The sequence below is a fragment of the Gymnodraco acuticeps genome, unplaced genomic scaffold (genome assembly GCF_902827175.1).
Source record: "Gymnodraco acuticeps unplaced genomic scaffold, fGymAcu1.1, whole genome shotgun sequence".
Lineage (NCBI taxonomy): Eukaryota > Metazoa > Chordata > Actinopteri > Perciformes > Bathydraconidae > Gymnodraco > Gymnodraco acuticeps.
This window is the reverse complement of record NW_022990529.1, coordinates 93,415-109,406: the sequence shown is the minus strand read 5'-3', so window position 1 is coordinate 109,406 and position 15,992 is coordinate 93,415. Positions and strand designations below refer to the sequence as shown.

General features: G+C 39.0%; 1 protein-coding gene across 2 annotated transcripts in view; it reads left to right on the top strand.

Annotated features, from left to right (window-relative positions):
• Positions 1–2,780: 2,780 nt before the first annotated feature.
• The window catches only part of LOC117553375 (solute carrier family 23 member 2-like), an 85,427-nt gene continuing 72,215 nt past the window's right edge, over positions 2,781–15,992 (top strand). Inside the window, exon 1 of one of the 2 annotated variants that reach the window (XM_034227272.1) lies at positions 2,781–2,832. In XM_034227272.1, coding sequence (XP_034083163.1) covers positions 2,815–2,832 — 18 coding nt within the window. In that variant the 5' untranslated portion in view covers positions 2,781–2,814. Of the gene's footprint in view, positions 2,833–7,513; positions 7,649–15,992 lie in introns of those variants that run through there. The other variant, XM_034227271.1, reaches the window with a different exon arrangement.

Here is a 15,992-nt window from a genome sequence, read left to right as displayed (position 1 = left end):
GCTGTATTTACACCATAAAGGTGCACAGCTGATATAAAGGGACACCTAGTGGTTAAAGCATGTTATTGAATTTCATTATTTTTATTATTAGATATGAATAGGATCCCTATAAAGTATATTCATTACTCGTTATTCTCTACTAATAGTTAATTAAAGACTGTATATAATGACTATTTTGCACATCCCTTTCAAGATTTCAAGATTTTCTAAGGTTTATTGACATATCATATAGGCCTACACAACTATGGTGTAGTTCTGCATTGAATTAAAAACTTGGGTCGCAGGTTCCTCAATAGTGCATTACAAGACATCTATCAATATTTGTGCATACCTCCAGCAATGTTAACTATGTTGAAGCACTTATTTTAACTGATATTATACATAATGTATACTCTTATAAGAGGTATGTAGATATTTAATCTCCGGCCTTGTCAGGTATTGAACAATCAATAAATAAAGAACACAGAATTGTTAAATATAAAACACAGAATTTGTGTGATTATACTAAATGATTTACAAATAAACACCACTGCATATTTACAACTGTTACACATGCTGATGTAACGCAAATGTTCCAACTTGGGAACCATAAAGTATATCTTATCTTAAGCTGATCGATGGCTACTGCCATATTTGCAAAATTTGCCTCTGAACCTTGACAAGTGTATGTTTCAGGCTTATCAATTCATGTAATGTAATGTAATGTTATCAATTAACAACAGGGGTCACAAACATAAGACCAGCTGTTAGATAAAGCTCTTCTGACCTTAGCTGGCATGTGTATATATATATTAATGCTGCCCATTATGGGCACAAACAATTTTCACCCATTTATTAATTATATGTTTTAAATTTGAGTGTTTCCTATCCCCTAAACCTCCAGGGATGTACACAGTTTAATACTGGCAACTTCTTATTATGGGAAATACGAAAACGTCTTTTAAAACTACAACTCCCAGTAGAGACGTGCCATAGATAGAGAACATGTTGCGAAACAGAATAGCCAGCATGTGTAGTTCTGGGGACGGTGTGGGGGAGGGGGGGACGCGGTGGACCCGTTCAAATCCAGTTTTGGACAGTCTGCCGTGGTTCCATCCCATTTCAAGTGCTGTTCGAGGCTCGGCGTAACCCTCGGAGAACACTCTCCAATCACAGAGCTTGAGGACTATCACGGGGTTTGTCAAACAGAGCACATGGTGTAGTCCAAACGATAGCTGGGGATTCTGGGTAGTGTAGTGTCTTCTGCTATCCTTTACTCCGAAAAAATATTTGTTTCTCCGAATCGAAGGGGAAAAATACAAAAGCATTGCACACAGTTTAAACCAATCAATGATGTGTAATTAACAAGGATAATCTGGTGTTTTTTAGTCGATGAGTAGTGCAGATATCACTGTAAAATCAATCGACAGTAAGGGGAATACTTACTTCCGGGTGTACAATTCTCCGTTATCCAATGAGAATGGACGCTCACATTTTCTTTAAGGGCAGCCGACACAAACGAATGCCGTGCTACCATGAGCGTCATTACCAGTAGAAATACATTGCTTTTTAAATCGTGCTGTGCAACACGAAAAAAAAAGGGGGAAATCGTGTTGGTGAACACGAATCAATAGATTCAAAATCGTGTTGGTGAACACGAAATGCCATGAGACTGGGTTGGAACACCTCACACACACACTACTGAAAATTAAGCCTCACACACACACTATTGAAATCCTCTCACATTCACTACTGAACACCTCACACACACACTACTGAAAACATCTGGCCTTGCACACACACTACTGAAATACTCTCACATTCACTACTGAACACCTCACACACACACTACTGAAAATTAAGCCTCACACACACACTATTGAAATACTCTCACATTCACTACTGAACACCTCACACACACACTACCGAAAACATCTGGCCTTGCACACACACTACTGAAAACATCTGGCCTTGCACACATACTACTGAAATACTCTCACATTCACTACTGAACACCTCACACACACACTACTGAAAACATCTGGCCTTGCACACACACTACTGAAAACATCTGGCCTTGCACACACACTACTGAAATACTCTCACATTCACTACTGAACACCTCACACACACACTACTGAAAACATCTGGCCTTGCACACACACTACTGAAAACATCTGGCCTTGCACACATACTACTGAAATACTCTCACATTCACTACTGAACACCTCACACACACACTACTGAAAACATCTGGCCTTGCACACACACTACTGAAAACATCTGGCCTTGCACACATACTACTGAAATACTCTCACATTCACTACTGAACACCTCACACACACACTACTGAAAACATCTGGCCTTGCACACACACTACTGAAAACATCTGGCCTTGCACACACACTACTGAAATACTCTCACATTCACTACTGAACACCTCACACACACGCTACTGAAAATTAACGTCATACACACACTATTGAAATCCTCTCACATTCATTACTGAACACCTCGCACACACACTACTGAACATTAACCTCACACACACACTCCTGAAAAACATTTTACTGAAAGGTTCTCAGTAGGGAATGTGCATGTGTTTCACCTATGTGTGTGTGAGGGGATTCTTGCTGTAACGGAAGTCATTCTAATGTAAGGGAAGTCATTCTAATGTAACGGAAGTCATCTGCTAGTGGTCTCTTTGCTAGCCCCGTTAGCTTCATTAGCTCCAGGCTGCTACTCGGACGTGTTTGTTGTGTTGATGCCTGGTGGAGTATTCTTCATTGAAATATCGCACTTATCTTATGGCTCTGCGGTTCAAACAGACCGTCCATGAATGCAGTTTATTCGGTAAGTGAAATTCAAGCACTTTATTTCTTACTTGTCTCTTTATTCAGCTAACAAGCTAGACGAAGCTACATCTGTGCTAACGATGCTATCCGTAGCATACAAGTTAAAACATAATAGAGAAGTGTAAAACATTAAGAAGGATTACTGTAAAACATAAGGCTTCTCGGTGAGGTTGGTAAAATAAGGTCATGCTTGTACATTAGTTAGTTTGCTAGTTAGGTAACTGTATGCATTGTTATTGTTAATTTAAAATAGCTATGCTCGACGATGCAGACAGCTAGCGTCACATTAGTGTTGAAGAGCAGAGTATGAGATTAACCTCACTATAAGATCTGTGTATCTGAAAAATATGAATCTCACATTTCCAGTTGGTTCCAGAAATAATGTTGACGTAGATATTGCAATATGGTTTGTTGAGCTGGAGTTGATTATTGAAGCTTACTGGTTAACGTTCATCATATTAAACGAACGAACCCAAACGTTGTTGTTTTTATTAATATTATTACCAATACTTACTTAGCATTTTATTATCATTACACTGGAGAAACCGACTTATTTTGGCAGCAGAACGTGAACATGTAACTTAATGCCTGCATTTGAGGACGAAAAATAGCTCAGTCAATGCTTTAGGGACAAGGGAATGATTTGTTTAAATATTAGATATGACGTTATGTGTGCTTCTGTGACAATGAAGCTTATTCATTGCATTACATTTGTTGAAGATGTGTGTCTTTTACCCTTACGTGTGTGTTACAAATGAATGTGAATATGGCATAGGACAAATATTTAAATTGACTGTCTCATGAAAAACGATTCTAAAATGAAAAGGACCCCAACTATACAATAATACACAATCCAACTGATAAGATACAGTAAGGGCTTTGATATCCAGCACTTTTTTAAAGGATAACAAAAAGATTATCACATGACATTTGCATGTAAAAAAAGTCTGTGACCAACACATTGTTACTTTACATATAAAGTATGTTTACTTTTATTCAACCGAAACAGCCAACTGCTTTTTTATAGAAAAGGTCAAAGCAATGGTTGACAAAGGAGGTGTTTAGAAACCTAACCACTCCCATCACTGTACCATCCTCAACAAGCATAACATCCTGAGTTGGGAAGATTTAATAAAGTATAGGAACATCGTTCTGGTGTACAAAATCCTGCACAATACAGCCCCTCCACCTCTTAGCTCATTGGTTACTCAACGTAACAACACCAGACGGACCACTAGAAGCTCCACACGTGGCGACCTATCAGTCCCATTCAGGAAGAGTACTTTTGGTCAGTCATCATTCTCGGTCACAGCAATACAAAACTGGAATTCTCTACCCACTCAAATCAAAGACATACATACACATCCCACCTTCACAGCTCACTTAAAAACATGGTTCACTGAGAACTACACCTGCACACACTAGTCTGTGTTGAGTATGGCGTGAGTGTTACATGTTGTGATCATGGATATTGCCCCTGGTTTCTGTTATGTGATTGTGATGTGCTATATGTGACATGTACTGTATATAGTAACGTGTGTTGTTTATTGTTCTCTTTTATCCTCACACCGGTATCTACTTGTCTTTCCTCCTTTTTATTTTCTTTTATATATTTTATTATAACTAATGCTGTTGATATATTGTATTTTTAAGGGTGTCTATTACCATCTGGCCAGGGACAACAGCTGGAAATTAGCCATGTCGGCTAAAGCTGCACCATTTACTGTTTTTGTGACAGTTCATCGATGGGGACTGTCCACGACACTATAAATAAATAAATAAACTAAATCTCTCCGTTGGTGCGCTGGGCTAATGCTAATAATGCTAATGCGAGCAAATAAAATGGCGGCTTCACAAAAACTTTTCTGAGCTTTACGGGGCGTGGTTTGCAATTCGTCCAGCCAATCAAAATTGGAACTTTTTCCTCCCATGAAAGTACCTGCTCTCTAGCAGGGACTGAAAAGGGGTGAAAAGGTTCCCGAAAGAAATTCTAGTTCCAGATCTTTTTGGTGTGAACGCAAAATCCCAGGAACTATCGAAACTATTTCTGGGGAAAGTACTCCGGTGTGAAAGCGCCTATGGTCTCCGTTGTGAACTACTGTATCAAAAATAAAAAATATGTTAAAACAGCCAATAATCAAATCTAACGCCAGAAGTCGATCCACTAAAAACCCCTATGCTACGACCCAAATGCATTAACTCCAAACCTTTGATAAGAGCAGACCTAAGATAAGATGTTACCTCTATTGTAACAGCTGTGTATATTATAACAATTTTAAGATGTCCTTTGCTTGCTTATGTAATGGTGTCACTTTATTGTTTAAAACTACAAACAAATACAAGATTGCACTTACATAAATAAATACACTATTTAACAAGGCAACCTCAGACCATATTTAGTGCCTTTTTATTTTAAGATTGAATGCAGTAGAAAGGGCTTAAAACATTAGCATTCACCCGTTTACACTATAATGATGGTTAACAGATTTAGACCAGACTAAAATGGAAGCAGAAAAGGATACAAGTATAGACGAAATGCAGAAATCAGTTTTGTTTGGACGTCATAATTGTTGAATGTCATATAAACACAAGAATACATGTAGGGCTACATTAAGAGATCAGCAAACGAAAGGGACTTTCACTGATATTAATGACAATATCACACTACCTCATTGTCAGGTAACCTAAGTTGACCAGTGATTACATTTCCATTGTGAACTATTGTATTAACATTCCACAACATCTACAAAACATCATGCCCACTACAACAGGATTATAACACCAGGACTCATGGACACTGCCTCAAGTTGAAGAAACAGTACTCAAGACTGGCTATCCGCCGCAACTTCTTCAGCCTGCGTGTGGTTGACTTGTGGAATGATCTGCCAGAAAGCGTTGTCACATCCAAGACGGTTAACTGTCTCAAATCCCGCCTCGACCACTACTGGTCAAACATCACCTTCACTTTGGACTATGTGACTGTTGCCAGCATCCATAGTAAATAAAGAATCAGTGATCTACTCATTTATTTATGAGCGACTAAAAGGCCTTAGGCCTATTACAGCCGTATCCTATTGATTGATTGATTGATTAACAATTTTAAAACAGCCAATAATCAAATCAAACGCCAGAAGTCGATCCAGTAAAAACCCAATGCTACGACCCAAATCAAAGTCAACTTTAATGTTACTCAGTTTGTGTTTACAGACAGAGATCGAAATGACGTTTCCAACAATCCCGGATGTAAAATGATACAGTATATAGCTATCAGTGATGTACCTGAACGCGTTCAATGAACGATCGTTCATGAACGCGTTCATATTTTGGGCGAACGTGAACTGAACGTACTGTATTTCCGCTAGATGAACGTAATTGAGAACGCGTTCATTCTCAGCGCTGTATAACGGCGTTCAAAAGTGCGTTCATTCTCAGCACTATTATAACGGCGTTCAAAAGTGTGCCAGATTTCATATGCCTTTCAGCCGAAAACCCAGTTAAAACACACCGTAAACAGGCTTCAAAATAATGCGGAAAATCACCCAATCTGGCAACAGCAAGCTGCCTGTGACGCGTACGCGCCTGTCACCCCTGGCTGTCGCACTAAAATACACGTCATCAGACTCCTCACAACAAACAATGTGGACCCGCTGAACCGGCGAGCATTGAATGAATGAATGAATTAGTATGGACGAAGCCGAGAGCAGCTGCAGCAGCACTCGCTCAGAGTCAGACTCTACGGCGTCGGCGTATGAGCATTTAAGTGAGTTTTTACGTTAAAGTCAGTACTGACTCAGACGGAAAAAATCTAACGTTTGCCTGTAACCTTAGTTTCATACCTCAGCCTGGTTCCTAGCTCGTGTTGTGTTAGTACAGAGTTATGTCGGCACATGTTTATATGTTATATGTTTGCACAATGACTACTTTCACTTTTGGTACTTTAAGTATATTTGGATTATTATACTTAATAAAGACCATTCAAGCAGCACGTTTTTCCTCATGTTTTTGAAAATATACTGTAGAGATGAAAGCTGCAGCTGCTACTAGTGTGGACTGAATGGGCGGCAGCAAAGCGTTATGGAAATGCCAGTATTCTGATTGCTGTCTGTGGTTCTATATGGGTTGTGGCAATCATTTTGACAAATAATAGCTCGCAGCAACGTATTGAAAAAATAACTATAAATTAGTTCATTTTTGAAACCATGAACTTTAGTTCAACATTTTGAATTATGAACTATGAACTGAACTAGTTCATTTTAAAATGTGTGAACTGTGAACTGAACTAGTTCATGTAGAAAGTGAACTTTCCCAACACTGATAGCTATGTATAAAATATGTATATCCTATATACACAAGCAACAGACACATTTACACATATGCACACATTAATATAAAAAAACAGAACAATCAATCCATACAAAATAACAGTCACGTTGTCGTGTGACAACGTGCTGCTCTCCTCTCATAGGATCCATCGTCACACAACAGCAGGCACATGACCGTAAGAAAGAGTTACTAAAGCCCACATTGGCTTAGCAGCAAACAAGCAACATTTCAGAGATTACAAAATAATTGAGCCACTCTGTTTCGCACTGTGAGACTCAGTGCCCTGGCGACGTGAGACTCATGTTGTCTTTGTAGCTCTGCGGTCCGTCAGTCAGAGTTGAACTCCCACCGTGTGTGCTTGTTGATCTGTGCGGAGTCCACCAAAAGAACTATACTTTATTTTGCCTTGTTTTAATATAATGCGGCTCACTACAGAGGAGAACATAGAGCTGGGAGGCAAAGATCAGGGGACGATCAATCCTGCATTTGGGGTAAGTTTTTATTGTGTTTTTTTTTAGGTTAGGGTTTGTGACACTAACAAAATCAAAGTGTCAAACCCTGGGTGAGGGTTTAAAATGAGTCACTTGCTTATCTTTTGATTATGAACAATCATAAGAATCAGAATACCTTTATACGTCATACAGAGGGAACATTGGTATTTGTTAAAGCAAGAAAAGAGCCAAAGACAGCTTAATGTTACCTAAGAAGCATTCATTACAAAATATAGAAGAAAATTTACACAATGTACATAATACACATCCTGTCACGAGCTGTACAAATAATCATTATTCAAAGTCAACTTTATTGTCAGTCTCAAAATATGTTTGTACACACAGAAAGATCGAAATACTGTTTCCCACAGTCCCGAGGTATAAACAATAACACACATTAAAATGCAAGAACACTCAATAATGACAAAAAACCACAAAATAACCGTTTACTTCAAGTAAGCAGGATATATATAAAGGAAGATGAGAGTGCAAAATGTTTCCATAGCAGCGTAAAAAGTGAATGTTATTCATATATTATTACGATAATGATTATGCTTTAACTATAACAGACAAATGGAAAGGTAACTGAACTAAGAGCATCCATAACATTCACCTGTTTGCAACTCACACATTATGTATCACTTGTATATAGAATCTTATGGCACTACTTCAGTGTTATTGTGTTGCACTGTTGGAGGAGCCTGTGACCTAAGATGTTCCTCGACATTACTACTGTACACTATGTACAGTGTGCAGCTATTTACGAATGACTAATACAAGCCTTGAATCTTATAAGTACAATGCTGGTTTCTTACGTTATAGCAGTAGCAGCTAAATGTAAGCCATGGTGGAATGTGAAATGACCAAAGTGTGATCACTTATACGATACGACTGGATATTTCATTGGAATCAATTGCATGCTTTTTTAATGTCTGTGGAAAAGATCAGCCTCGAGCGTAGTTAAGATGGAACAAAGAGCTCCAAGTTCAAGCTAGTAATTCTCTTTGACTACAAGAAACTGAATAAAGGTTCTTCAGGCAGGGATGTGTGTTATTTGCGAGTACGGTATGAATGCCTAGCTGCATGGGGTGTGAGAGTGGACACAGCTGAGCTCAGGGTGGATGTTTTCTCTTACTTAACTGAAGAACTTGAGAAGATGGGAATACAAACACACACCACAGCTTGTCTGCAGATGGGTAAACACGTCAAACTGTCAACATCCGCAAAAATAGAATACAGGACAAGGAACATGGCCACTATTGTTTATGTTATTGTCTTTGTCTTGTTTCTGTTCTGATTGTATGTGAAGCGTCTTTGAGCATTAGGAAAAGCGCTATGCAAATCCCATGTGTTATTATTATTATTATTATAGTACCTGCTGTACCTGAAACAACAAAAAAACGATATGCTTTTACCATACAATTAATTCAAAGATGTTGAGCCAGGATTTCAATATTTCATAAATCGATGGAGATTGCTGGCTTTGGCATCAAGATGTCATAATTAATATTTACACTTTGAGCATCAAAATCTAATTCAAGTAACCTCTTTTGAACCCTGTTTTTTTAAAACTTTTTTTAAATAAGGGAATCGAAATGCAGTATCAAAGTCAAAGCTCAAGTCAAAGTCAACTTCATTGTCAATCTTTCAGTTTGTATGTACAGACAGAGAGATCGAAATACTGTTTCCCACAATCCAGACGAATACAGAATACAAATATGTATAAACATATATATACAAAACCAACAGACACATTTATACATATGCATTACATTAAAGACAACCGTATGTTTTCAATAAAACACATCTTAACTTAGAGGTCCCATGTCATGCTTTTCTGGTTATCACCCGTCCTCTTGTGTTATGAAGGTTTTTCTGCTTGTAAACGGTCTGCAGAGTCACAAACCCTCAAAGTACACCCTGAAGCGAGTAAAACTCTAACACAGAAAATACCTGTCCCAGAACGCCTCGTTGGAGATTTCTCTTTTTCCATTGTGTTCTTCCTGGGTATAGTGACGTAACGGCTTCCTCTTTCACACACACACACACACACACACACACTCAATCTTTTCTCAGCTGCAGTTCCGAGACGGCGGGACGCGGCGATGCTCGGCCTGGGCTCGCCCTGGGCTCGGCCCGGGCTCGGCCTGAGACGGCGGGACGCGGTGATGCTCGGCCTGGGCACAAACACAGACTCACAGCCAGGCTGCAGGTTTTTTGCGCTCTGGCTGGATTCGGACTGGGTTTCGCTGTGTCTCGCACAATATACATCTATTCTAGTAGAGCTCAACAATGGAATTATGATCAGTAGAAATGGCCATGTCATGGGACCTTTAAGTCTACTCCTGGGAGGAAGTTGCTGGATCTTTTAAGAATATTTGGGGACAAAGTCACCCCACTTTAAAGTAAGATGTTACCTCTATTGTAACAGCTGTGTATGTTGGAGCAATTTTAAGATTTCCAAAAAGAAAGAAAAAGTATACTACAAACAAATACAAGATACATCCTTCCACTTACAGAAGTAAATACACTATTGGAGATTTAACTAGGCAACCTCAGACCTTATTTAGTGCCTTTTAAAAAAAAAGATTGTCTTTTTGGACGCTTTAATTTGGTAATACAATATTTTAATGTCATAATTGTTGAATGTCATATAAACACAAGAATACATGTTCTACCAGGACTACATTAAGAGATCAGCTAACCAAAGGAATGACAAAGCAAATGGGTTTTTGGCATATTGCTTGTCATTTATACAAGTGAACTTTTGTTTGTCAGTGCACTCACGAGTCGAGGCGAAGCCAATCGTGGGTTTCAGGTGTCGACACAGGAAAGAGGCAAAGCTCCAAAAACAGGGGCTTCCTTCATGAAGAAAAAACATCCGCCTATCCGCATGTCTCACATCTCGTATTACTTAATGGTGGACTTTAGTATTCTCTTCATACAGGAACTCTGTCGAGGTTCAGTAACTCTGACTCTTGATCTACTCACTGGTGGTTGTTTTTAATGCTGGTGATAACATGGCTTTAGGGTTATTCTAGTTGTTTTTATTAATATTAAAAACTTTATTGACATTAGCAAAAGTGTTATAAGAAGTTATCGTCTTGATATTTTGTTGCAATCAAATTCATTATAACAAAGTGACCAATTACTTTTTCCAAAGTCGAATGGAAAAGCCAACGAAAAAATGAAAACACAACTTTTAGTGGGTCGTAGTGGAAGTTTTTGAACATAGCAAGTCCTGTAGCTACGTGTGTTGCATGCGTGTTTGTATGTGAGCGTGGAAATCTATATAGACTGTCAGTCACCTGCTAGTGTGCCAGTCTCATGAGACATGGTCACAGTAAGAAATGCTCAGTTTGCTTTAACTTTTCTTAAGCCTTTTGTTGATTCGGAAAAAACGTATTTTCTCATTTTGAGACAGAGTGTTATATTGAAAGCTATATCTGATATAACCTTGGCATCTATTTCATTGTGGGTATGTTAATAACAGTTAAGAGTATATGGAAAAACATGAAGTTGTAGAGGTTAAGAAATAAAGAACCAAATAACTTCTTTCTTTGATGACATAAGATATTGTATTGTTTCTTTACCAACTCTATTGTCAATCTTTCAGTTTGTGTGTACATACAGAGAAATTGAAATACTGTTTCCCACAAGCCTGAAGATTAGAAACTGTGACTCAACACTATATTTCCGTAGTAACACACCAACACTATCCTACTGTTACTGTGAGTAGGTGAAACCACACAGAAAAGGCACCTATGATGATTGCTAGTGTTTAATAATGATGTCTTAGAGTCTGCTACCCAGTAAAGGTAAAACATGTTGATGTCACTTTAGGTCAAATACACGGTTGATATTTAATATAGCTACACTGGTTAGGCTATCAATGTGTAGAGTAGAAGAACCTGAGTAAACGTGACCTTAATGTCAGGTTCTATAATGACAAGTTGAGCAATGAGTGTTCGTGTGTGAACTCGGACATTGAGGAGGAATTCTGGGAAAACTGCACTCCTTCGCTCAGAGAAAACACTTCAGGAACAGGCTACTGGAAACCTGCCACATTCACCATTGATCAAAGAGCATTTTTAAATGTTAACTTTGATACATGAAACACATTGGAATAACAAGATAAGGAAAATAATAGGAAATAATAAGATAAGATAAAATGTACTGAAGGGAAATAATACAAATTGGCCTTTGGATTAAAAAAGAAACACTTTATTTTTCCTTTAATCTTTATTTCAAACAAGATGACATTGCTGTTTTGCTTTACAAAATCATTATATTATAGCTCAAGGCTTTTAAAAGTCCTGCTAATAGAATAATAACCTCAACAATGTTGCAGATGCTGCCGACAGTGGTCATCCAGAAATAAAACCCTGGTCCTTCATCATTGAGAAACCACTGAACCACTCCTTCCTGCAGTATGCTAGTCATTAACTAAACACGCCTCTGCAGCCAGAAAACTGATTTGTCTTACCACGCTTCATTTATCCATCCATACCGTCACAACTGTGTCTGTGACGAAGGAGGCACACACCTCAGCACATGATGCTGTGCACTAAATAATCCCACTGGTCAGCATTAGGGATGATTCACCACACTCTGAGCACCACATATCTCTATGTATCTACTGGTTCTCCACTGCTAATTCTCCTTTGGATGAGCTTCATTTAAAACGTGTCATTGTTAATGAATGTAACTGCAGTGTTGCAACATATTGATTCCTGCTTGAAGCATTATTAACGTTTTTTTGGGGACCTATCCAAAATCCACGTTATCATGTATTTTCTACATCAACATGTGTCCCCTCTTCTTCATGTCTATTCTACATCAACATGTGTCCCCTCTTCTTCATGTCTCTTCTACATCAACATGTGTCCCCTCTTCTTCATGTCTCTTCTACATCAACATGTGTCCCCTCTTCTTCATGTCTCTTCTTCATCAACATGTGTCCCCTCTTCATCATGTCTCTTCTACATCAACATGTGTCCCCTCTTCTTCATGTCTCTTCTACATCAACATGTGTCCCCTCTTCTTCATGTCTCTTCTACATCAACATGTGTCCCCTCTTCTTCATGTCTCTTCTACATCAACATGTGTCCCCTCTTCTTCATGTCTCTTCTACATCAACATGTGTCCCCTCTTCTTCATGTCTCTTCTACATCAACATGTGTCCCCTCTTCTTCATGTCTCTTCTTCATCAACATGTGTCTCCTCTTCATCATGTCTCTTCTACATCAACATGTGTCCCCTCTTCTTCATGTCTCTTCTACATCAACATGTGTCCCCTCTTCTTCATGTCTCTTCTACATCAACATGTGTCCCCTCTTCTTCATGTCTCATCTACATCAACATGTGTCCCCTCTTCTTCATGTCTCTTCTACATCAACATGTGTCCCCTCTTCTTCATGTCTCTTCTTCATCAACATGTGTCCCCTCTTCTTCATGTCTCATCTACATCAACATGTGTCCCCTCTTCTTCATGTCTCTTCTACATCAACATGTGTCCCCTCTTCTTCATGTCTCTTCTACATCAACATGTGTCCCCTCTTCTTCATGTCTCTTCTTCATCAACATGTGTCCCCTCTTCTTCATGTCTCATCTACATCAACATGTGTCCCCTCTTCTTCATGTCTCTTCTACATCAACATGTGTCCCCTCTTCTTCATGTCTATTCTACATCAACATGTGTCCCCTCTTCTTCATGTCTCTTCTACATCAACATGTGTCCCCTCTTCTTCATGTCTCTTCTACATCAACATGTGTCCCCTCTTCTTCATGTCTCTTCTTCATCAACATGTGTCCCCTCTTCATCATGTCTCTTCTACATCAACATGTGTCCCCTCTTCTTCATGTCTCTTCTACATCAACATGTGTCCCCTCTTCTTCATGTCTCTTCTACATCAACATGTGTCCCCTCTTCTTCATGTCTCTTCTACATCAACATGTGTCCCCTCTTCTTCATGTCTCTTCTACATCAACATGTGTCCCCTCTTCTTCATGTCTCTTCTACATCAACATGTGTCCCCTCTTCTTCATGTCTCTCTTCTTCATCAACATGTGTCTCCTCTTCATCATGTCTCTTCTACATCAACATGTGTCCCCTCTTCTTCATGTCTCTTCTACATCAACATGTGTCCCCTCTTCTTCATGTCTCTTCTACATCAACATGTGTCCCCTCTTCTTCATGTCTCATCTACATCAACATGTGTCCCCTCTTCTTCATGTCTCTTCTACATCAACATGTGTCCCCTCTTCTTCATGTCTCTTCTTCATCAACATGTGTCCCCTCTTCTTCATGTCTCATCTACATCAACATGTGTCCCCTCTTCTTCATGTCTCTTCTACATCAACATGTGTCCCCTCTTCTTCATGTCTCTTCTACATCAACATGTGTCCCCTCTTCTTCATGTCTCTTCTTCATCAACATGTGTCCCCTCTTCTTCATGTCTCATCTACATCAACATGTGTCCCCTCTTCTTCATGTCTCTTCTACATCAACATGTGTCCCCTCTTCTTCATGTCTCTTCTTCATCAACATGTGTCCCCCTCTTCTTCATGTCTCATCTACATCAACATGTGTCCCCTCTTCTTCATGTCTCTTCTACATCAACATGTGTCCCCTCTTCTTCATGTCTCTTCTACATCAACATGTGTCCCCTCTGTGGAAAGAGACTCTGAAAGTTTCAGGAGCAAAGATTCTCTCTCTTTTTGATCCATTTCTATAAAAACCTGTCTGAAAATGAGCTGATCAGATTTTGGCCACTTTATGATGTCATAACGATTTTTTTTGGCTTGTGTAACCATTAGCCAATCAGCAACCAAGGTACCCCCCCCCCCCCACACACACCTTATCACCTGAATCTCAGCACCATAAGGAGCACCATTGAGTTCTTTGTAACCAAGTCTCTCTCAGAGGGGCGTGGGGAGGGGCTCCTTATTTTCATCTAAAGTAACAGACAGAGAATCAGCACTTTGGAAACAGGGCTGAAACAGAGGGGATTATGGGTAATGCTGCAACGATCTGCTTGGTGTTTGGAGCCAAACACTTCAGAGACATGTTATGTATCTGAGACCTATAATATATGCCTAAAAATAGCATCAAAGGAGACCTTTAAGGCACAGCACCCAAGATTGAGAGAAAGGAACAATTGTATTTTATATAATCCCACAAAATATTGACCTCGGGTAAAAGTTTACTCTTATAATATACAACCCAAACTACATTGTATTAACCCAACAAAGAATGGATTTAGATGTAAACACCACAGCACTTACAGTCCCACTGACAGAGTAAGACCTCCATCAAGACTACATACAACATTAAAATACACTCTGAATTGTTATTTCATCACAGATTTCTAAATGTTCTAAAATGTTACTGCTAAACTTCTTTGTAATGACTTTGAATACACAGATACACCAACAAATATGTTCCTCCTGGTCGTATGACACCTAGGAGACTATTTATTTTGAAGTATTGCCTTTTATAAGTGTTACAGCACATTAGAGTTATGACAGAGCATAAGGAGAAAGAGAGGGGGGGCGGGGATAACATGTAACAAATGTCTCGAGTGAATCAAGCCAAGAAAATTGTAAAAACGTGGTCCGTGTCGTACACCCCGAGGCTCGTGAGATTTATCAATCCAAGTATCATCCAACGACAAGAGCCAACAGCTTCTATCATCAAACATATGTCATTCCAGAAACAGTGACATTGTTCTGGATAATTCACAAACACTACTCTCAAACGCTTTCATGGGGACTTTTTCTCTCATAGAACGTTTTTCCAATTTGAACAGTTCACAAAGAGGTCTGTGGAGTATCCAGAGTCACAGGGAAATGTTTTTGGACAGGCAAGTTGCTTCTTTTGTTAAATCGCCAAAGTAATTTAACAAACAACAATATAGTATTATGGTACAGCAAAAAATACGCTTTTTTTCGTAATTTCGGTGAAAACGGTCGGTCCACTATTTATGTTAATCCTTCTAGGCAAGGCAAGTTTATTTATATAGCACCTTTGAACACAAGGCAATTCAAACATTAAAAAGCAAATATAATGAAACATGAATAACACAGGTATATGAACACAAGATGTAAGATGTGAATAGTTCAATTAAAAGCAGCGGCTAAAGCAAAGTCTTCAGCCTGGATTTAAAAGTAGTCAGAGCTTCGACTGTCATGCCCTCCTCTCTTGTTATAGTGCAGGTAGATAACCACTAGATGGAAGCAATTAGCCGTGCAGCCGTCACTAAAGCAAACATGTGTGTTCACTACCTGCTGAGAACTTTATGACGAGAGTAAATCAAAGACAGAGGAAATGCGATGCAGATAC